Source organism: Nicotiana tabacum, chromosome 7 (genome assembly GCF_000715075.1).
Source record: "Nicotiana tabacum cultivar K326 chromosome 7, ASM71507v2, whole genome shotgun sequence".
NCBI classification, from domain to species: domain Eukaryota; kingdom Viridiplantae; phylum Streptophyta; class Magnoliopsida; order Solanales; family Solanaceae; genus Nicotiana; species Nicotiana tabacum.
The window spans coordinates 146412558-146436666 of NC_134086.1; the positions used below are offsets into that span (position 1 = coordinate 146412558).

Below are 24109 nucleotides of genomic sequence, written 5' to 3' on the forward strand. Positions count from 1 at the left end.
AAAGGTACGAGAAAGTTATTAAAAAAGAAAACTCACGTGCAAAATTCCACTTCTCGGGGAAGGGGACATTTTTATCACCCACTAAACCAACAGTGGGGGCAGCAACAAACCTGGCGTACCAGCCACGGTCTCTATCATCTTCTGGACTAACCATAACTCTTTTGCTCCTTGCTACTAAAGTAAAAACACATGTGAAAAAGTCTGGGAGTGTAAAGGTGAATTAAATGACCAAAAGTGAAAGGCACACCGACCATGTTAGTCAAATGCCTCAAACAGGCAACAACCTTCCACACTATAGGGCCAATTTGACTTAAGCAAACATCGAAAAAATGACATAATTTGAGAATAACAGGATCAATAGCAGGTTTGAATCCTAATGTGAAAGGGTATGTATAAACAAAGGAAAATCCAATTAAATAAGAGGTGATTCTTTGATTCGCGTTGGGAATTATGATAGGGAAGTCATGACTCCAATGACAGTCTTTACAAACTAAAGAAATCAGACCCTCTGTGATCTGAGTTGGATAGATATCAGCACGATTTAAAGAGGATACTTGATTCCTAAGGGACTCCCTATCATTGTAGAAAGATAGTTCGGCAGGAACTATTTCTTCTACTGTAGGTTCACGAACAGGTTCAGCGGGTTCCTTACCCCTAGAAGAAGATCTTTGTGAGAAAGAATCTCTGTTCTAAAGGAAGGACTGGAACTAGATGAAGGAAGAGAAGAACCACGTATAGAAGAAGACCCTAAATTATGAAGTCTACCTCCTCTTCTACTCTTGCTAGGGGCAAGAGGAAAGTTATCAACTATGGGGACTCTTCTAGGGTTAGAGTTTGGTGAAGACATGATAGTATGAGGAAGAAGCAAACAAAAATTCAGGAATCGAATATTTAGAGAACTTTATGTGATAAGGATAAAGACGAAAACTATGTTTATACTAGGAAGCAACCGTCAAAGGAAAATGAGCAATGATGGAAAGGTCATAATGAGAACTGTCGCTTCGTGATTAGTGAAGCCGTAAAAAACCTTAAAAAGTGCTGCAAAGTTGCAAAGCCAATAAAAGGGTGCCACGTGTGATAAGCATTAAATGGAAGCGACAATTGAAGCGTCGATTTTACCGTAGCATTAATAGCGGCAACATTCCCGCTTTAATAATATTCACTTCCTAAATATTCAATTAATGAATAAATGGCAAGTGGTGGGACTATTTGTATTGGAAAAATCGAGTTTACATATTGAAGTGATTGGAAGATGACGTGTCATGACACAAAGGCTGGTCAAAGAGTGATGATTGTCAAAGAGGCACGAGTTGCAATAGATACGAGCAGAAGGTACAAGTAGAGGCACGAGCAGTTATTCAAAAGACTCAACGCTCATACCTATTTATAACCAAAAATCAAGGAGAATAAATCTGACAGCATAAGAGAGTACAAATACAGTATTTAATAAGCAGTAAATACTAAAAACGTTAGAGAATCTATATTAAATTACAATGATTATGTAATGTAGCATTTAATGCCTTTAATTGTCTATAATGGCCTTATTATGACAAAGGCAAAACGTATATCTTTAAGATAACTATAAAAAAGAGAGAATGGATCATTTGTAAGGACACGAAAGATCATCTGAATATACTAGTTTACTTTGTTCTCTTCTGTCCATCTTATTGTTAGCAAAATTACTTTCCTTTATTCCGTTTTGATTATCAGTAACCCGTGTTTTTCTAAATTAAAGCTTTGACCGAAATTCCACTTTTTGGTTAAACAACTACCTATACAAGTTTACACCAGAAAATACCTTCTGTCCATCACCACATTACAGTTTTCGGTGGTTGCTGGTGTTGAATTTTTTCGGCGAGGTTTTGGCATTCAAATCTGGGCTTCACAAGTAGCAAAGGATGAAAGAAAAACTAAGAGAAGCATATCATGGCTATATAAATAATATATATGTAATATGTATGTATAAATCAAATTATTAAAGTGCTTGACGAAAAAGTAAAATAACAAAACAATAGTAAAACTAAATTGCCATGCGTAATAAATTAATAAGAAAGTACAACATGAAGCATAAATACGTCTAATAATTTTAAAATAACACAAATTGTTGAAATATCTTAAAGACGAATTTGTGGATAAATACCATCAACACAATACCACCATGGAATGAGCACAACACCATGGAATACTATAAGAAATATCTTAGTCTTCCTCCCCCAATGGAATGAGCACAACAAAGTATTAATACCACCATTAAAAGGGGAAAAAATTAAAAGAAGATATGCCAAAGTACAAGGTACACCATAATCTACATTGTATCTTATAAATTTTCTTGTAGTATATATGTAAGTATATATTGTGTGTGTGTGTGTATATATATATATATATATATATATATATATATATATGTTATGTATATATATTACCTTATATATTTTCTTGTAGTATATATTGTATGTTATGTATATATATTACCTTATATATTTTCTTGTAGTATATATTGTATGTTATGTATATATATTACCTTATATATTTTCTTGTAGTATATATTGTATGTTATGTATATATATTACCTTATATATTTTCTTGTAGTATATATTGTATGTTATGTATATATATTACCTTATATATTTTCTTGTAGTATATATTGTATGTTATGTATATACATTACCTTATATATTTTCTTGTAGTATATATTGTATGCTATGTATATATATTACCTTATATATTTTCTTGTAGTATATATTATATGTTATGTATATACAACAACAACAACAATAACAACAACGACCCAGTATAATCCCACAAGTGGGGTCTGGGGAGGGTAATATGTACGCAGACCTTACCCCTACTCCGAAGGGTAGAGAGGCTGTTTCCAGGAGACCCTCAGCTAAAAAAAGCAACAGGAGCCGATATATTAGTATCATAAAAATGCATATTAAAATAACAACAATATAAGAGATATGAAATACAGAATATGAAATACGAAATAGATGGCTGGTATAGTAAAACTAGCAGGTAAAGCCCTGCATCAATAGACGACCAATGACATTCTTAGTCTAACTCCTAACTGGCTAGTCTCACTCTATTGTAATGTAGAAATATTCACAACTCTCCCCTAACCTACAACCTTAATGCTCGACCTCCATAATTCCCTGTCAAGGGCCATGTCCTCAGTAATCCTAAGTCGCGCCATGTCTTGTCTGATCACCTCTCCCCAATACTTCTTAGGTCGTCCTCTACCTCTCCGCGTGCCTACTACAACCAGTCGCTCACACCTCCTCACCGGTGCATCAATGCTCCTCCTCTGAATGTGCCCGAACCATCTGAGTCTTACTTCCCGCATCTTGTCCTCCATGGGGACCACGCCCACCTTCTCTCGAATATCTTCATTCCTATTCTTCTCCATCCTTGTATGCCCGCACATCCACGTCAACATCCTCATCTCTACTACTTTCATCTTCTGGATGTGTGAGTTCTTTACCGGCCAACATTCAGTTCCATATAACATGGCAGGCCAAACCACTGCTCTATAAAACTTACCTTTTAGTAACGGTGACACTTTCTTGTCACACAAGACTCCCGACGCTAACCTCCACTTCATCCACCCCACCCCTATACGGTGTGTGACATCCTCGTCAATCTCCCCGATCCCCTGAATAACCGATCCAAGGTACTTGAAACTACCCCTCTTGGGAATGACGTGAGAGTCAAGCCTCACTTCAACTCCCGCTTCCGTCGGCTCAACTCCAAATTTGCACTCGAGGTATTCCGTCTTCGTCCTGCTCAACTTGAAACCTTTAGACTCAAGAGCATGTCTCCAACTCTCTAGCCTTATATATTTTCTTGTAGTATATATTATATGTTATGTATATACATTACCTTATATATTTTCTTGTAGTATATATTGTATGTTGTGTATATATATTCCCTTATATATTTTCTTGTAGTATATATTGTATGTTGTGTATATATATCCCCTTATATATTTTCTTGTAGTATATATTGTATGTTATGTATATACACTACCTTATATATTTTCTTGTAGTATATATTGTATGCTATGTATATATATTCCCTTATATATTTTCTTGTAGTATATATTGTATGTTATGTATATACATTACCTTATATATTTTCTTGTAGTATATATTGTATGTTATGTATATACATTACCTTATATATTTTCTTATAGTATATATTGTATGTTATGTATATATATTCCCTTATATATTTTCTTGTAGTATATATTGTATGTTATGTATATATATTCTCTTATATATTTTCTTGTAGTATATATTGTATGTTATGTGTATATATTGTATGTTATGCTATTTTTTAAACTTCCAAACGGTCATAATTGCAGCCCAACAACTATAATTTTAATTTTTGGAAGTTGCTATTTTTTTCTAATTTTTTTTTTTTAAAAAAAGTAGCCCATCAGGCCCGTTAGGCCCGGTAAGACCGGCCCAGGCCCGCCAGCCGGTCCGGGGCTTAGCGGTCCCGGGCTCGTGGGCTTTTTTACCATACCCGGCCCGCCACGGGCTTTTTGCACCATTAAGGACCGGCCCACCAGGACCGGCCCACCAGGCCCGTTTAGCCCGTTAGGACCGCGGGCCCGGTCCCGGTCTCGGTCCCAGCCCGGCCCACCGTACAACACTATGGTTGTATTTATCATCTTGTTCTCTCCTCTACAAAAAGAAATGACGCCATAGCCATCATAATTAAGCTTCCTCTATTGAACTAGCTATTCCAAATTCTTAGATCTCTGTATTCCGCCATAGCTAGTTTTTAATCTTTATTCCAAAGATTTCTAACAAAATCATTAGAACTGAAAAAACAAACATTGCCGCAGCAACTTGTCCTTCACACATCATAGCTAATATAACCAGCTGTTTTTAGAACTTATTGTTGCAGAAGCTGATAAATACAACCATATATATGATATCAATGCTCATGTCATATCAATTTCTTCATATCAGAAATTGTATAAACCAAGAGTGGAGATAAAGGTCTTTCCAACTGAGGTTGGCTGCTAACTCTGAGCGTTTAAGAAAATTAAACACTGCTGATCTAGAATAAATTAATGAAGCCATCTCCATACTTAGAATATGGAATTTGAAAGGTTAATCTTCCTCCCCAAAAATAGAAAACTTCCGCAGCTGAAGTTCGATAGTTACAAAACAAAAACTTCTGCTCTAGAGCTGAAGTTTGCCCGTTACAAATAAAAACTTTCGCCAGTTATAAAAACAAAAACTTCAGCTCTACAGCTGAAGTTCGCTAGTTACAAAACAAAAACTTCAGGTCTAGAGCTGAAATTCAGGCCCGGCTACTAGAATGCTGAAGTTTTGCGTGATTGTCTTTGCTACTTCAGCCCCGTTTGCTGAAGTTATGCGAAAAAGCGGGTACACTTGCAATTTTTTTTGCAAAGCGGACACAAATTAAAACATGACACAAAAAACGGGTATAGATGCAAATGCCCCATTAAAAACGTAATTCTTTCAGTTTTAAACTCTCGTCCCAATTTTGCATAAAACTGATTAACTGTAGTTAAATCGTCCCATCAAATTAAAAGAAAAAAAAGTGTGGCAGGGGTAACAGTGACTTTCCAATTTATTTTATCTATTACAATAAGCGTCACACAACAATAAAAGAATCTCAACTGGATGATATAATATAGCGAGCATTGCACATTATTGAACAAAAAACTTTTAACTAGTACTCGATCATAACTAGTTGACTTAATACATGGTATATTGATGATCTGGCTGGTAATATATATAAGGATGCGATTCAGTTGAATATTCCAGAATCAATGGCAACTCATCAATTAATCATCTTCGTTCTAATAGTTACGCTATGTCTTGTTGTACCAACCATATTGTTAGTACTCTGTATAGTATTTCGTTTTCGCGCTGAAGGCATTCACCGGCAACATCGACAAACCAGCAGCGGCGGGACCACCGAGTCAGCGGCGGAATCCGGCACCGGCACCGGTCTTGATGAGTTTACGATTCAGTCATACACAAAAATAGTTATTGGTGAAAACCGGCGACTTGTTCCGGCTTGTAAGAACGAATCAAGTTGCCCAATATGTTTGGCTGAATACTTAGCAGGAGAAATAGCAAAGTGTATGCCTGAATGCCAACATTGCTTCCATCTTGATTGTGTTGATAAGTGGTTGAAGATCAATACTACTTGCCCTGTTTGTCGAAAGTCTCTCCTCTTCTCCAAATTGCATAATGATAACCTCGTCCCCAATTTGTAGCGTTTTCTTTTATATCCAACTTTATTGTCATTATTTGCCTTGTACATAAACTTGGATCAGTGGAATTCTAAAGCTTATCTTCTGTTCCAAATTGATGTTTATCTTTTTTATTTTCAATAGTATCGTCTATTGTATACATATTGGAGTGTTTTTGTTTAAGAAGATAGAATAATTTTAGTTAAAATTTCCGACAAAGTTGTGACGAGTGATACTCTAGGTTCAAGGTGTCTCTGCAATTGATTAGTAAACTTTTTTACCACAGTAGTTGTGAACAAAATCAGTTTTGATCTTTGGCAAATGCACATCAAGTAGATGAGAAGTAGAAAAAAGCGAAAAAAAATACACAAGTTAACAAGTAAATATAGTCCTTGATATAAAAAGGGACATATTACTTATATTAATTGGATTATATTTGGACTAAATTCTTAAATGCCTTAACCGCGTCTTGTTTTGCTACCCGTGAATATTATGTGTTAGGATCGAAATAATCAAATTTTAGCAAGCGCCAGAGTTCCAAGTGCAAACCCAACATTAATAGTTGGATCATATTGTCAAGCACATGTTAATCAGTGATCCATATGCTTCTATTAGCTTTAATTTCTTCAACATTAATCAAATATTATGTTATTTGTGGCTTTGAATTATTTTCTTGTATTTTTAGGAAATTCATAGTCCCTATAGGTTTAGGAAAACTCAGATTTGGAAAAAGAAAACCTATAGTCCTTGTCAAATTGGAAAACCTTTCTCATATATGTTTGGGACATTTTGGGATCTATATATAGGGGTTGTAGTTGGGGATTCTACAGATTGTATTGTGCTTTTCTTCTCATTCATAGTGGAAAATTCTCTTTGCTTTTGCCCCGAGGATTAGGCTTGACCGAACCTCGTTAAATCCTTGTGTTGATTTTTCTTCTCTATTTGCTTTGTGTGTGATTGTGTGCTAGTTAACCCACGATATTCCGGAACAATTGGTATTAGAGCAAGGTTCGGGTTTCTACACATAATTTAGGGTTAAGATGTCTTCATCATCTTCAACAAAGTACGAAGTAGAGAAATTTGACGGAGGTTCTAGTTTCAGTCTATGGAAAATTAGGATGAAATCGTCCCTGGTGTTACAAGGATTATGGAAACCAATTGATGAGGATTTTCCTGAAGATATGAAAGAGACAAAGAAGGAAGACCTAAAGGAGAGGGCTTTGAGTGCGATCTTCATGAGCGTTACAGATAGCGTTCTTCGGGAAATTGCTGAAGAAACTTCTGGAACAACGGCATGGAAGAAGCTAGAAGATCTGTATTCTAAGAAATCGCTGACAAACCGCCTCTACCTGAAAAAGAGGTTATACAATCTCCGTATGAGCGAAAGTACACCTGTTAAAACCTTGATGAATTTAATTCAATTATAATAGACCTGAAGAATGTGGGTATCAAAATTGAGAGTGAGGATCAGGCCTTGATTGTATTATGTTTTTTACCACAGTCTTATGATACTTTTGTCGATACACTGCTATATGGGAAAGATAGCATTTCACTAGAAGATATTAGTAATGCACTAAAATCTAAAGAGTTGAAAAAGAGCTTTCCAGACAACAGAATTGAGGGCGAGGGTCTTGTAATTAGAGGAAGAACACAACAAAAGGACTTTAACAGGAAAAAGTCAACCGCCAGATCAAAGTCTAGAGCAAGGAAGCAAAACTGTTATGAGTGCTGGGAGAAGGTCACTACAAGAGAGATTGTCCTAAGCTGAAGGAGAAAAGAGGGAAGCAGAAAATAGATAATTCGGCAAATATTGTTGACACTAGCAATAATTCTGATGATAGTGATTATGTAGTGGAAGTTTGTGCTATGAGTTTCAGTCATGGGCAAAATTCTTGGGTTCTTGATTCCGGTGCTACATTCCACATGTATCCACACAAGAATTGGTTTGCAACTTACAAACAAATGAGTGGGACTGTCTATATGGGAGATGATAATCCATTACCAGTAGAGGGGGTTGGTAACATCAAATTGAGAATGTTCGACGGAATTATCAGAAACATTGAGTGTTGGCATGTTCCTCGGATAAAGAGAAATTTGATTTCTCTTTCGACTTTGGATGATCAAGGGTATAAATTTCACTCCGAGAATGGAATACTTAAAGTGTGTAAAGGCTCCATGGTACTTATGAATGGTAAACTACATTCTAAATTGTATCATCTTCAGGCCAGTGTAGTTGAAGGGGAAATTGTTGTAGCTTCTGAAAAAAGTGATCTGAATCAGTCTCAGTTGTGGCACTTGTGACTTGGTCATATGAGTGATAATGGATTGTCTTTGTTGAGTAAGCAGAATTTGCTGAATGGGTACAAAAATCAAGTTTTGAATTATTGTGAACATTGTGTGTTTGGTAAACAGACAAGGGTAAAGTTCATCAAGAAGGCCTAGCACAAGACCAGAGACAAGTTAGATTATATACACTCTGACTTGTGGGGTCCAAACAGAGTTCCCTCCAAGAGTAGTGCCAGGTATTTTATGACTTTGATTGATGATTACTCAAGGATGGTGTGAGTGTATTTTCTGAAAACAAAAGATGACGCATTTTCGACATTTGTTAAATGGAAGACGATGGTTGAGAGGCAGATAGAAAGAAAAGTTAAACGTCTTCGAACTAACACTGGGTTGGAATTTTGCAATTTTGAGTTCGATAATTTCTGCAGCATGGAGGGCATAGTGAGACACCGCGCTTGTGTCGGAACACCACAACAAAATGATATTGCAGAACGTATGAATAGAACGCTTTGTAATAGGGCACGAAACATGATTTCACACTCATGTGTTAGCAAAGATTTTTGGGCTGAAGCAATCAATACAACTTGTTATTTGGTCAATAGATCTCCATCCACAGCTATTGAGTTCAAAACTCCTTTTGAGGTATGGTCCGGTTCGCCTGCTGATTATTCAAATTTAAGAATATTTGGTTGTCCTACTTATGCTCATGTGAGGGATGGAAAACTTGAGCTGAGGGTAAAGAAGTGCATATTTCTAGGGTATGCAATTGGAGTGAAAGGTTATAAGTTGTGGTGCACATATCAAAAGACTCCAGGACTAATTATTAGTAGGGATGTAACATTCAATGAATTTGCCTCACTGGATAGTCAGAGGGAGAAGGCAATAGCAGAAACAGATCGTGGTGTCAGTGACCACATAGAGCTAGAAATTGAATCTCCACTAGCTCAGCCCAGTAGTTCTAAAGTAGAGGAAGTGGAGGAGGTGCAAAATATTGATCAAGACGATAATGTTGATGTACCTGCGCAACAACCCTATAGCATTGCAACAGGTATAGAGAAGAGAGTGATCAACCGACTGCAAAGGTTTGCAAACGTAGTTGATGGGAATCTTCTTGGATATACGAATCCAGTGGGATTTGCTTTGGCGGTTGCAGAGACCGTTGATGCGTTTGAGTATTATAGCTATCTAGAAGCTATTCCGAGTATAGAACCAAATTGACGGATTAGTGCTATGGCTAAAGAGATTGAGTCTCTTAACAAGTTTAGGTGTTGCCTAGACTTGGTTGATGTATGCGAAAATGGATAGAGCCCTTGCGAGGGCTGAGGGCAAGGTAGAGAGACGTTGTTCCTGTTGATGAAGAGAATTCAAGCCAAGGGGAAGATTTGTTATTTGTGGCTTGAATTATTTCCTTGTATTTTTACGAAACCCACAGTCCCTATAGGTTTAGGAAAACTCATTGTCCTAATAGATTTGGGAAAGAAAAACCTATAGTCCTTGTCAAATTTGGAAACATTTCTCATATATGTTTGGGACCTTTTGGGATTTATATATAGGGGTTGTAGTTGGGGATTCTACAGATTGTATTGTGCTTTTCTTCTCATTCATAGTGAAAAACTCTCTTTGCTTTTGCCCCGAGGATTAGGCTTGGCCGAACCTCGTTAAATCCTTGTGTTGATTTTTCTTCTCTATTTGTTTTGTGTGTGATTGTGTGCTAGTTAACCCACGATATTCCGCAACATATTAATATGTACAGTCCCTATAGACAATAATGTTTAGCTTGCGAGTTCACATCTCAGTAACCTGTTTCTTTATTATTATTGAGTTGAACCTTTCCAATTTGTTAACTATGAAAAAGAAAGAATAATCAATTGTATTAGTCATTTTCAAGCTGGAAATAATTAATTTCCCGTCTGACTCCCTCAATGTATTATGTATCAGGCCAGGTTTTAGGAGTGTCTTTTTGTTCCTTTTAATATTCTTCGCTAAGTTTGATAATGTATAGTTTTTTCTTGAAGCTCAAGGGACAGTGACCCTTGCATTTCTTCAAATTATATACTCTTAGTTGATTTTCCTACTTTAAACAATAAATTGCCAAAAGTCTTCTCCTCTTCTGCAAAATGATAAGCTTGATTCTTTCTTTTTCTTGCATAGTTTCATACTTACTTGTAGCTGAAGGGGCAAAAAAAAATTCACTTATACGAGACATGTCTTTTCACTTCATGCTTTGCACGTAAGTTTCGATAAACAAGAATTTTATCTTTCTTGATTCTCCCTAATGACCCATGAGAAGACCAAGCATAATACGTTAGACAGATACACTATGGTTTTTTTAGATATACTTATTTTTTTTGTTGAGATATACTTCATTTGTTCACTTTTACTTGTTCGATATTCTACTTGTCACGACCCAAATTTACCATGTCGTAATGACGTCTAACGTAGAACTAGGCAAGCCGACTCTTTTACCAAGCAACCCGATAATCCGAAATGAAGATGTCTTTAAGCTATTAATTAATAAAACTTCATAATATAAGTCAGAATAACAAAGTGCGGAAGAAAAACCCGACATCGGGGTGTCACAAAACTAGAAGGCCCATTCCCTTCTATGAAAATCCCCTAAAAAATCGCCTTCAACCGAGCTCTCTATTGAATTTTAGAATTATGAACTCAAACCCTCGTTTTGAACATTTAAAATTATGCCCAGTTATTTTCTTAATCGCGATCGCGGAAATACCATCGCAATTGCGAAGAACAACTTTGCTGACTCCTGACTTTACCCTATGCGAACGCGTTAGACACCACGCGAACGCGATGTTCTGCCTCTCACTCTTACGCGATCGCGGACCGCGATCGCGATGAACAAACGCGTGACCCCAGCTTTCGTCCACTTAACTCTACGCGAACGCGGCTTAGCCCGCGCGTTCGCGATGCATCACTTGAGGAACTTACGTGATCGCATCAAGGCACCTATTCTAAATATATATTTTCACTTTTATCATATCAAGGACAATTTTTTTTTCCATACCCACAGTATTAATTACTCATTTAAAATCATTTTCTCAAATTCATTTAAAAAATAAGCATCAATTAATATAGGTGTCATGGTAAATTATGCACTTCATTTATTATTTTTTAGGGGTGTGCAAAGTCCACGTGGATAAGTAAAAGTGAATGGAGGGTGAACTATGTTAAATCACTAGTGAACTTAATTGCTCTCTCTTCACCAAAAAGTCAAAATCTTCATAGATGAGACCTATGGGCACTGTGAGTCTCTTCTTCTTTCTTTTTCTCCATCATTTTGCCCTTAGTAGTTCTACAACATATTTCTCTTCAAACGTTTCCATTTGTGGGAATCTCACCATTAAATACCCTTTCCAACTACAATCCCAAAATCATCAAGATCAAAATCCAGGTTATAATAATTGCTTTTCCCTATCCCTATGGTGTACTGATCAAGGCAATGCACTACTCAATATTCCCTTTTCAGGAGATTTTCTTGTACTAGAAATCAACTACTCCACTAAAGAACTAAAACTCCAACGTCCCTCTAATTGTCTTCCAAGAAAGCTCCTATATTCTCTCCTTTCTTCTTCTCCGATTTCGTCTTCTCATCAGAACTACACCTTCTTCCTGTTATCTGGTTTTCGTGGAGATATTAGACTATCATGGGATGTTCATCTTGACAAATATAGAGATAGTAACGTGACAAAAAGTGGAGAAACCACTCATCCCAATGTCCCAAGAACAGGTGAAGCTTTTGACTTTTTATAACATGTTACTATTTCTTTCAACTCGCTAATCAATGAATTATACAAAATTACCTTCAATTACCTTTTAAGTGATCTAATTATGTAACTATTTTAATATTGCAAGAAGTGGATAGCTAAATGTTTTGGTGTGTCTTGTGTAGCTATCACACTAACGCATTTGCGTAGACGAAATGTTAATTAGATGAAAAGTCGTAAGGTTTAGGCTAACGTTTGTGCTTCAACTATTATGCTTTTTCACACATGCATATAACAAATTTTATATATGTAATTGGCATAAAGTTATGTGATAGCTAATTATTGATTTTACGTTGGGATATATAATCATTTTCATGAATTGACAGATAGGACTTCACGTCAAGAAGCAATCTTGATCATTTTCGTGGGTGTGTCCCTCATTCTACCATCCCTCCTCTGTTTAATCTGCGTAACATGTCGAATTTTTCTCGAATTAAGCCATCACCGCCATGTCACGGCCGCTGCTGCTGCAGCCGCTATGGCAAGGTTAGCACCAATGCCAATGATTGTGATAGCAGGGCTTGATGACTCCACGATTCAGTCCTACCCGAAAGTGGTTTTTGGAGAAAGCCGACGCCTTCCGGGAATTAATGCTATAACTTGCTCAATATGCTTAGCTGAGTACAGTGCTGGGGAAGCACTGAGATGCATACCTGAATGTGAACATTGCTTCCATGCTGAATGTGTTGATAAATGGTTGAAAATGAATAGCACTTGCCCTGTTTGCAGAAATTCTCTTCATTCGTGATCTTGTGCTCTTCTACTTTAGCTTCAGTGCTTTCAGCTCGAATCTTATATATGTGTATGTGTGTATATATATAGTAGTTACTCTGAACTATTGAGCCCAAATCCTGCGTCCACGTCCGCTCCAAGTTGTGAACTTTTCTCTCTAATCCGATCAACGTAACAATAGTCAAACTGTGATGAACAGTTAAGAAAATTGAATATAAGTTACTACAACCAACCCCAATTTATTTGGATTTGAGGTGCATTAATGTATACTTCTTTTATTGTGATTTTGGTGTAGCACGGCAACAGCTCTTCATCTCCCTGATTCAGGGGAGTTTTCTGTGCGCGAAATCAACCACTTCAAGATTACAACTATATGATGCTCCAAATTGATTTCCAAGAAGGTTTTTAAACTTCAGCAACTTCTCTTCTCCATTTCAAGCTTTAAACTATCAAATCTACACATTTCTTAGGTGTCCTCAGGAGCTAGTGAAGAGCTGCTTCTCCAATATTGAGTCCCTTAGCAACTCTATAACTTCAATATTAACTACCACTTTAATGAATTGTATGAGAGCTATGGACAAGTGTGAAATTGATGTAACTAACTTGCCTGCCTACATCTTATCACAATGATTGCATTTACCTAGGTTGATTCTATCCTTTTAATTTCTATTTCAGAGTTTTTGGTTTACTTCCACTTCCAAACGATTTGGAAAACTAGAGGAAAAAAAGCTTTTCTAAAGATGGACAAACAAAATTGTGAATGTAACCAGAGACTATCAATAGGAGACCGTAACTTATCATGATTCTTAATGTAGTAGCCGTTTTAAAAACCAGTACTAGTTAGCTTCTGGTATTAGTAAAAACGAATCATGCAGTCATGCATATACGGCACTGAATTCACATATATCGAGACAAAATCAACATTAGTAGCCTTTTATAATTCTGAAAATGCGAACTACTATTCATCGTGCTCGGAACATGTTCTGGAACCCAGTAAAATACACTCATATCTACAATTCTACATGGCACGTCGAACAGAGAAAAAGCTGACACTTTACTTAAACATCTGGGTTTACAAGTTACAACCAGCTTCTCAAAAGCAAAACAAACGAGCACACAATTATTTCTTAGCGAGCAACTTCTTTGGAAGCATCTCCAAAGGTGTGGTTTTGAGTAGGAAAAGCCTGGCTGCACGTTCTTGCAGAGTGCCCCCACACTTCAACCCACGCACTTGAAGTTCTGATTTTAACCTCTCCATACCGAGGGCCTAACATAAAACCAAATCAAAAAACATTATAAGGTACAATAAAACCGTAAATCAGAGCGACATGACTGCCACATCTACAATTAACAACAAGACAAGCATCACTGGTGATGAGGCAACCATACAGATAATAGAATATCTCCAATGACCAAAATCACGATACACTTTCCATTAATATAGCAACTAATTATATCCCAATTGCATTCATGTCAAACAACATATAACCCTTGCACTCTTCAGGTCAGACTGATAGGAAATGCTTAGTGTCAGACACCTCCATCCTCTTGTCTAAGTAAAGACTCACGGCAGAAAGTAAGAAACCAAGCAATGCCTTAACACAGGAGTTGCCCAAAACAACAGACGCCCAACATTCGCAAAACCTTATTCCCCTTAAAACACAAACTTACTTGCAATAAGGCACATAGGTAGCATTCAATTGGGCGGAAAGCAACAGCAAAGAACCGGAAGTTAATTGTTACAAATGTTTATTCATTTTGATAGAAATAAAGTTGTTAGAAAAGCGCTTAAAACATTCCCCCACGTAAGATTTCCTTCAAACTCCTGCAAATGAGAGAAAAGGAAAATAGTCCCGCCTTTTTTGTTTTTGTTTTTTGTGGTAAGTGAAAATGGTCTTCTTATCATTTAACACTCATTTCCTTTCAAACAAAGAATTCTAGAGAATGACTTCCCTTCTCTTTTTCTGATTTTACTGCAATTTTCTCAGGAACACATTTTCCGCCAACCTTTTTAACAACCAATTGAGTCCTAAAAAAGTATATTATGTCACTGAAGAGCAATGTGACTGATTCAGCTAACATCTAAAAGGTAATAGCAAAGAGAGTGAACCATGACAAATGAGATGTTTAGAAACTCTCTCAAAGATTTCTATCTCAATTGTCTCAAGTTGGCCTGCAGCGCCAGCCAGTAGGATATAAAAGGTTTGCGACTCAAGCCTATGTATTACTCCCTTCAGCTAGGCTAATGTAAACAAGTAAACAGTTACCCACACTGTGCGGTCATTAGAGAATTTTTAGCTATCTAAAACAGAGAGCGGGTCACCCATAGGACGTCCACAAATAAGAGAAGCTCAAGCTCTATGTTATTTTCAATGTGATAAAAAACCAGCTAGTTTAAGAACAAATTGGTAGCAAGCAGGGGACAGCCTAAAGGATATGTATGTAATGACAGATGAACCACACACATGTTCTACGCAATGGAATCATATGATGTCTACTATATCATAACAATATCAGAGAATCTGCATACATACCTCCAGTTCTGATGCTGAACTAAATTCCTCAAAATTGAAAGGCTTGTTCAAGTCTGAATCCTTTGAGGTTGCATCTTCCAGAGGAACTGGTTTAGGGCTTAAACTACCGCTGGCTTCAGCAACATCATTTTCTTTCTCACCAGAGCTAGCTTCCACTACAATTGGCTCAGAACTACCAGAAACTTCCTTTCCTGTTTGAATACTTTCAGTTGCAGATGCAATATCAGTACCAACAATAGAGGCAACACAATTCTGTCCAGGTTTTTCTTGATTGTCTGGAGTGAGTGTGGAGGGACTTTCACCTTCATGCTGAACTGAAACTACGTTGACATCATTACCAAATTCAAGATTCTTCAGAGTATCCTTTTCTTCCTCGGAGCCGCTCTCAGATGTAACACCATCAACTTTCCTGCCAGTCACAGAATCCAAACTTCCCTCTGCTTCTCCATTGGAGTCTGAATTATTCCCATTATCGATGACAATGGATTTGTCATTCTCTTCCTCGTCTTCCTCACTGTCATCATCATCTAGATCCTCGCTATCACTGTCACCCATTATCCTCTTACCCAACCTACCAAAAATCACAAGCTTTAAGTTATTATTCCCTTTTACAAGGTACTAATTTTACTAAATAAAACGGGAAATTTCCGCATACAAAATGTGTATAAAAAGCGGAAAATCATCATGAAAAAGCGTGATTCTCTACAACTAGCATTCAATAATCTGATGTTTCCATTTTATAAATTAATGTGTTTTCTACCAGGCAGGTAACACGTAAAATTATGAGTGTTTATAAATATATCATTATACAGAACACTGATTACTCAAACTCACCACTTTTTAAGAACAAACTGAATAGACAAAGATTAGGTAGAAGAGAAATTAGAGATAGAAAATTCACAAACCCATTCTAGCTAAGGATTCTTATGGTCCAACTATAGAGAAAAAATTCACAAACCCATTCTAGCTAAGGATTCTTATGGTCCAACTATAGAGAACCAGCATCGTTTATCCAAATAAGTAAATAAACAAATAAAAAGAAAGAAACAGGAAAACCAGGAAAACCAGGAAAACAATGCTTTCCCTCCTTTTTCTGTCAGATTATTTGGTCTTAGAATGCTGATCTTAAGAATGAATCATTACCCTTCCCTGTCCCTGATTGCGCAACATCTAATGGGTTCCACTTCTTGACCAAGTTTCAATGGCTGTCGAAGGTGTCCTTGAGGTAATACAACTCTATAAAAGGGGAGAACTATACAAAACCAGTCGAAAACATACTAAACATAAGAGTATTACCTTTTAAAAATACTTCATTTTGAAAAACTCAAAGCACGTGTTCATGTTCTCACATTCAAATTAAACTGAAATACATTTCACCAACTGAGAAAATAGAGATGATTATCAGCTGTTCAACCCAAGATATTGGCTTTCCAAATAGCAACTCAATTCAAAACAACACTAAAGCTAAACCTATAATCACAAAGTAGTTGGCATCAGCTACTAATCCTCAATATCCACTCTGGTTTCATTCCAATACTAAATATTTAGTCTTTCGAGCAAAAAAATTATTCTTGAACAAAATGGTTCAAAAAAGAATGCGACAAGTGAAAAGTGACAGGCCTTACCATATCTTGAGCTTCTTGGGATCAGATTCATTGAGCTCAGCAGCACCTTTTCTTTTAGATGACACAAACCCCTTAAGCGATTCCCTAACAGATCTCTCTACTTCCTCCATACACTTAGCAGAATCATCCCTATACTTCTGCACATACTTATCCGTGTTACTATCTCCACTCTTATTACCCTTTTTTGCCGCTTCTTTGGCATTCTTCTTAAGGAACTCCTCCGCCATCTTCTCCAACTTCCTCTCCTCCGCTTCAGCCCTCCACTCTTCCAGCTTCTTCTCCGCATTCACATGCCTTAGCCTTCGTCCACTCATGTCCCTGCAAGCGTCGAAATTATTTGTCTTCTTCTGCCCTGCCTTCGTCGCCGCTCCTCTCAGCAATGACCCGAATCCTCCTTTACCGCCCCTCAGCCGCACCAACAAATTCACCACCACCGGAAAATTAGACCTGTTTGAGAGATTTAGAGTTTGGAGGTCGTCATGTAGGGGGTAGAATGAATTGGAAAGGAGTAGGAGCTGAAGGTGACAAGGGATTGAAGTTAGGGCTTGGATTTTCTGCTTTAGGGTTAGGGTCGAGATGGATGAGGTACTGAAATTTAGGGTTTTGTGCTTCCCATCGAGAAGTTTAACGAGGACTTGATGAATTACAGACCCTTCCTTCATCTCCATCGCCGGTTTAATTGATTGATCGGTAGTTTCCCTTTTGTGCTTGTTCGCCGGAACGTGCTTTAAACCGATGGGCGATTGGGATTGAGGAAAAAGAATTCCAATTATCGCAATTTGGACAATATATATAGAAGAGCTCGAATTCGTTATAACTTCCGGCAAAAAAATAAAGAAGAAAAACTATGGATAACTTCAAGCCGGGTCGGTTCTTATTAGTGTACATCAAAGTTCGGGCCTTTATACAAGCCCAAGTATCATCCAATGTACTAAATTGAGAAATTTTTATAAATCACTGTCTTTTAGTGGTAATTAGTTATTTATAGATACCATTTGCTATATTACGAATTGTAGATACGTTTTTTGTTATTATAAGATGTATTAGATGTATTTAAGCTATTGTATTCATGAATACAGTAACAAAAATGGGCGTGAATCAGGGAAGTTCAGCTAATCAGTTGTTATATTCGAGTGTATTCGACTATATTCATGGCGTGAAACATGAGATTACAGTTGGAGAGATTATTGTATTCAACTGTATTCACGGTGTGAAATAAGGGATTACACTGTTTTAAACGGAAAGTGAATCCATTAACATAATAAACTCCTAATATAACTCAACAAACTCAATTATAACATACAAATTTTATATTTCCAGTTATAAAAAAGATTCTCAACCGAAAAATACCTCAAAAACATAGCAATCTTCAGAGAAATTATATAATAGATCTGAATACATAAATTATATTAATTAAAAAAATATATGAATACATTCATGGCATATAGCGAGACAGTGAATACAATGAAATACATAGAATACAGCGGGATACATTGAAATATAATGAAAAAAAGACATTAAATACAATGAAATACATGGAATACAGCGAGATACATTGAACTATAATGAAAAAAAGAACAATGAATACAATGAAATACATGGAAATACAGTGTGATACATTGAAAATACATTAAAATATATTAACAGAAAATCAAGTTGCTCAACCCCAAACTCCGTCGTCTTTGTTCAAGAACAAACCCTAATTTCCGTCGAATCTGCCATCGAGCAAAAACCTTAAATCTCACTGTTCCCACGCATATGGTACATTAGCCGAGCAAAAATCATGGCATGACTTAGCATATCGTTTTTGATAATGTTGCATCTTAGAATACTGAATGAGAAAAAGAGGAATATAAGAACCAACACGGCTAAAGTAAGAACTTAGGCCATCGATAGATTCTTCAGGAACAATGAGTTTCAACTAATTAAATCCTTAATATACCTATTCTCAGCAGCTTATCAGAAGAATAAAGAGAAGGCAAAATCACCATTTGTGACTAGTGGTAGGTAATGTGGGTGAGCTGATTTTTGAGATTGAGCATCGTGTTTTCAGGGAATGAGGGAAGAAAATGGCATGTATCAAAGTAGAGAGCGAAAGAAAATAGTGTAACTGAATAGCGTATTTAGTGGCTTAGGGATATGAGATAACCAAAATTAGATATTTTGCTATAAACATTAAAAGGTATCTATAGAATATAATTTTTTAAATGATATTTATTTAAAATAAATAAGGTGTTAACCTTTGCTATAGCAGGTAAAAAGTCCTACTAAATTTTATTGGAAAAATGACGGTTGTATAGCCGCTTTTAAAATAATAACCTAAAAAATGTATAACATATTGTGTGTGTATATATATATATATATATATATATATATATATATATATATATATATATATATATTTCGGCTACCGAATATAAATTATTTCCTCTACGGACTAAAAGTGATCTTTGACCAATTGAAATTTTACTTGGACATCAAATTATGAATGAAGTGAAATTTCAAGATATATATAAATGAGTTTAATTTTCCCGTTCTATATTGTGAAGCATCAATAGAACTAAGCTCATAATTGCTCGTTTAGCTTAACTTTACGAGCCAATTACACAATTTAAGAAAGATTGTATGATTAATACAGTACTATTTAGCTGGGTTTAACATTATTTCAGCTTCATAAATTTTATTTCCTTTAGTCATACAGTCGCCCTCTCTATAACAGCCTTGTTTGTTCCGATACTTTTTAGCTTTTTTAGTGAATGACTGTTATGCACTTATAACATTGTTTGACGTTTAAATATTTTTTGGCTTTTACAGATAAATATTATCCAAAAATCAATTTTTTTTCTTTTTTAATGTTGCATATAAAAGATAAGAAAATTATTCAAATTTAAAATCTAAAAAAATATGCATATTTTCACTAGTTAAATATTGAAGAAAACTAATACATTATTAATAAATTCATAACTAAACGTATAAGGATACTCTAAGGCAGACATTTTAAAGCTACCTAGAAAAATAAGTTCTTTCAGGAGTGATAGAAGAACTTTGTAATTGTAGTTTTTTCCGTAGATTTCATTCTCTTACTAGTCACATAACGCTTGAACTGGCGAAGATTCATGTCCAAAATTTTAGCAAAAATGTATCCAATAGCTTTCCCTTGAAGACAATCTAAGCGCTTACAACAACATACTCAGTAAAATTTCACTAGTGGGGTCAACAGTTAAATTTTCTATCTATAAATATTTTGAAATTTGTCCAATGGAAAAAATATTATGTGCAAATCTTCAAATCTTATATTTTATGCAAGATAGAAACTTTTTTAATCTTAATGATTCTATATGACTGTTATAGAAGGATAATTTTACAGAGAGCGCTCTGTTATAAATATGGTCGTTGTTGTTATAGGTAAAATGCTTTTATAGAGAGATAAAATATAACGTAAAAAATTGATTCTAAAAAAAGCTTGTTTTTTTATAATAAATGACTGTTATATATGAATATTGTTATAGAGAGTTCTCATTGCACGCGATTTTTCAAGTGCCTGCGTCCTTCGTCTTGCATAAGGAAAAGTGGTGGAAAGAAAGGGGGCTAAAATGATTTAAATAAGGAGGAATATATAATTGCTTGAAGTTCTCTTTTGTTGTTTTTTTCTAATCTTGTCTTTTTTCATTTATCAGGTTTATGTAGGCACTAATTTGAGATTGTATTTCTTCTCAGTTGACCAATTACTAGTGCGGCATAACTACAATGCACTTAGACAACTACCCAAAGTCGAAAGGGAGTCAGATGAAACTTCCGGTTAATTGGCCATAAATTTTGGCTTCGTTTTTTCAAAAAAATATTTAAAATATTGTTTATTTATGAAATATGATCATGTTTTGAAAAAAAAAAGACTTTAAAATTTTTAAGTTTTTCAAAAGCTGGTTTAGGGCAGTTTTTTCTTGCGCTCACAAAACTTCTACTTTTATTCAAATAAAATGCATGTTCAAACACAACTTCAAAAACTCTTTTTCCAAGTTTCAATCAAATCTCTGTCCAAACGCTAACGTAGTAATTTTCGTTTCGGCATAGAAACAAATTAATCCAGTGCAATTGCTAAAACCTAAGGTGAACTATTTTTCGTCAAAATGTGACTGCTATGACTATATATATGACGTGGCAGTCCGAGATGAAGGTGAATAGAAACTTCAGAAATGGATATGATCGCCCATTTGGGAATTGTACGATAAGCTGCATCATTTTGGTAATTGCATGCAATCTATAAAATGAAGATGGCAATCACAAGCTGAAGTACACCACGATCGACATCCTAAATTAAAAATATCATATACTATCATATTCCATGGCTTCAGCTCCACACCTTCCAACTCCTATTTCATCACCCAATAATGGAAAAACCTTCGACCAAAAACTTTTTGCCAGAATTCGAGTAGCCACTGAATCCGATGTCCCACACATATACAAACTCATACAACAGTTATTTGCTTATCACAACATAACTCATCTCCTTAAATCCACTGAGAACTCCATTGCCTCGGCGCTATTTAAGCCTAAATTCCCTCATCTTAGTCCTGTTACTTCACTTGTTCTCGAAGTCTCACCTTATCATTTTCCTTATTCTACGTGCAAGGTCGACTCCAAGGTAAGCCCATTGAAACGATTGCTTTCTGCCCAGACAGTTAAATGACGGGCCGCGCGCATTGCGGGACTTAGTGCATCGGACTGCCTTTTTATTTTATTGTATATTGTATATATTTACAAGTAATTTAACTTTCATTTAATTAAAATTTACATTTTATTTTTAATGAGATGGTGAACTACATAAATATTTTTGGCTTATTTAAGAGTATAAATTTCAAAAGAATTTCCTTTTTTTGTTAAACTTCACACTCAATCTGACACCATCATATAAATTAGGACAAAGAGAGTCTTATATATAACGAGGAGCAGATCTAGTAGTATAAAGATATTTTCATTTGAACGTGAGACGGATCCAAGATTTGAACTTTATGGGTTCAAATTCAGAATTTTATCACATCACGTCTAATTTACTAGGTTCAAACTCTATTTTTACACTAATTTAGCTGGATTTTTAACACATATACAGAGCCTAAGCCGACGTTACTCGGTTCAGATGAACCCGTAACGTCTTCATTGGCTCCGCCCCTGATTTAAACCCATAACTTTTAGCCTAGATCTGACTTTATCACTACTAGAATTCCGGAAAAAAGCGACCAAAGTTGGTCTGTCAAGAAAAACGACCAAAGTTGGTCGTTAAATTGGCGAAAATAATAAAATAATTATTTGATATACATTAGCGACCAAGGTTGGTCGCTACTTGGTCGCTAATTTTGTCAAAATATTGACCGGACTGGTCAAACTTGCTTGGTCAAAGGTATACTGAGATTAGCGACCAACGTTGGTCGCTACAGGGGACCCACTTATAAAATTATAATAATTATAATATTATTTAAAAAAATTATAAAATATAAATAAATATAATTTAAAATTAGCGACCAAAGTTGGTCGCTAATTAAGGGATAAGCAGATAGCGACCAACTTTGGTCGCCAAAAATGGGACCCAGTTATAAAATTTTAATAATTATATTTTTATTTAAAAAAATTATAAAATATAAAAAAATATAATTCAAATTTAGCGACCAAAGTTGGTCGCTTACAAAAATAGAGACCAACTTTGGTCGCTAATCTGGGACCTAGTTCTAACGTTTAACAATTATATTATTATTTTAAATATTATATAAAATATAAATAAATCTGATTTAAATTTAGCGACCAACTTTGGTATCTTGCTAACACTAAAAGGCGTGACATAACATTTTCAATTAATGTCTTAACAAGATATAGCTCTGCTCCTACAAGGAGACATTGGAGTGAAATTAAACACATATTGTGTTATTTAAAAGGGACTACCAATGTGGGTTTATTTTATGGCAATGATTGCAATCCCGATCTTGTTGGTTATGCCGATGTAGAGTATTTATCTAACACACACAAGGCTTGATCTCAAACATGCTATGTGTTTACATGTGGAGGCACTGTCATATCTTGGCGATCGACTAAGCAATCAATCGTGGCTACTTCTTCTAATCATGCTGAGATAATTTCTATTCATGAAGCAAGTCGAGAATGTATTTGGTTGAGGTCTATAATATATCTTATCCGAGACAAATGTGGTTTGAAGTGTGACAAACTACCCATAATTTTGTATGAAGACAATGCAGCATGCATAGCCCAATTGAAGGGATGATTCATAAAAGGAGATAAGACAAAGCACATTTTACCAAAGTTATTTTTCACACATGATCTTCAAAAGAATGATGATATCAATGTGCAACAGATTCGTTCAAGTGATAATATGGTTGATTTGTTCACCAAATCTCTACTGACATCAACCTTCAAGAAGCTGGTGTACAAGATTGGGATACGAAGGCTGAAGGATGTGAACTGATGCTCTCATCAGGGGGAGTTAATATGCGGTGTACTCTTTTTCCCTTACAAGGTTTTGTCCCACCGAGTTTTCCTTGCAAGGTTTTTAACGAGGCAACCAAAAGACGTATATGTGTACTCTTTTTCCTTCATTAGGATTTTTTTTCCCATAGGGTTTTTTCCTAATAAGGTTTTAACGAGGCACATTATTTATGGATATCCAAGGGGGAATGTTATGATAAATATCATATTATGGTGGATGTCTACTCTTCCTTCATGATCTTCATGTCAAATGCTTAATGACATATTCAATGACATATTTTCTATGTTCAATGACATATTCCATGACATATTTTCTTTACTTTTCATGCCTATATAAAGGCCTTGTAATAGATAGGAAAATACACACAATTAAAGAAAAAAATCTCTTCCTTCTCTCTATCTCCATTTTTTGTTCAT

At 35.7% G+C, this 24109-nt stretch overlaps 3 protein-coding genes across 3 annotated transcripts; 2 read left to right on the forward strand and 1 right to left on the reverse strand.

Moving 5' to 3' along the window:
* The first annotated feature begins 5812 nt into the window (after positions 1-5812).
* On the forward strand, positions 5813-6265 carry LOC107813825 (RING-H2 finger protein ATL20-like). The gene has a single exon (XM_016639131.2). The coding sequence runs from the start codon at positions 5813-5815 to the stop codon at positions 6263-6265; it is 453 nt and encodes a 150-aa protein (XP_016494617.1).
* A 5494-nt stretch (positions 6266-11759) lies between these two features.
* LOC107813823 (RING-H2 finger protein ATL22-like) lies at positions 11760-13646 on the forward strand. The gene is made up of 2 exons (XM_016639129.2): positions 11760-12275; positions 12639-13646. The coding sequence occupies exons 1-2, from the start codon at positions 11774-11776 to the stop codon at positions 13058-13060; spliced, it is 924 nt and encodes a 307-aa protein (XP_016494615.2). The 5' UTR covers positions 11760-11773; the 3' UTR covers positions 13061-13646.
* Positions 13647-13950: 304 nt separating this feature from the next.
* LOC107813826 (uncharacterized) lies at positions 13951-18077 on the reverse strand. The gene is made up of 3 exons (XM_016639133.2): positions 17204-18077; positions 15579-16149; positions 13951-14311 (listed from the first exon to the last, which is right to left on the reverse strand). The coding sequence occupies exons 1-3, from the start codon at positions 17869-17871 to the stop codon at positions 14165-14167; spliced, it is 1386 nt and encodes a 461-aa protein (XP_016494619.1). The 5' UTR covers positions 17872-18077; the 3' UTR covers positions 13951-14164.
* Between the last annotated feature and the right edge of the window lie 6032 nt (positions 18078-24109).

Excerpts from the sequence above, each read along its gene's own strand:
- LOC107813823 (XM_016639129.2), top strand. The coding sequence starts at position 11,774 with ATGAGACCTATGGGCACTGTGAGTCTCTTCTTCTTTCTTTTTCTCCAT. Across the intron at positions 12,276-12,638 it reads TCCCAATGTCCCAAGAACAG|ATAGGACTTCACGTCAAGAA; the intron begins GTGAAGCTTTTG and ends ATGAATTGACAG.
- LOC107813825 (XM_016639131.2), top strand. The coding sequence starts at position 5,813 with ATGGCAACTCATCAATTAATCATCTTCGTTCTAATAGTTACGCTATGT.
- LOC107813826 (XM_016639133.2), bottom strand. The coding sequence starts at position 17,871 with ATGGAGATGAAGGAAGGGTCTGTAATTCATCAAGTCCTCGTTAAACTT. Across the intron at positions 16,150-17,203 it reads CCCAAGAAGCTCAAGATATG|GTTGGGTAAGAGGATAATGG; the intron begins GTAAGGCCTGTC and ends GATTTTTGGTAG. Across the intron at positions 14,312-15,578 it reads GTTCAGCATCAGAACTGGAG|GCCCTCGGTATGGAGAGGTT; the intron begins GTATGTATGCAG and ends GTTTTATGTTAG.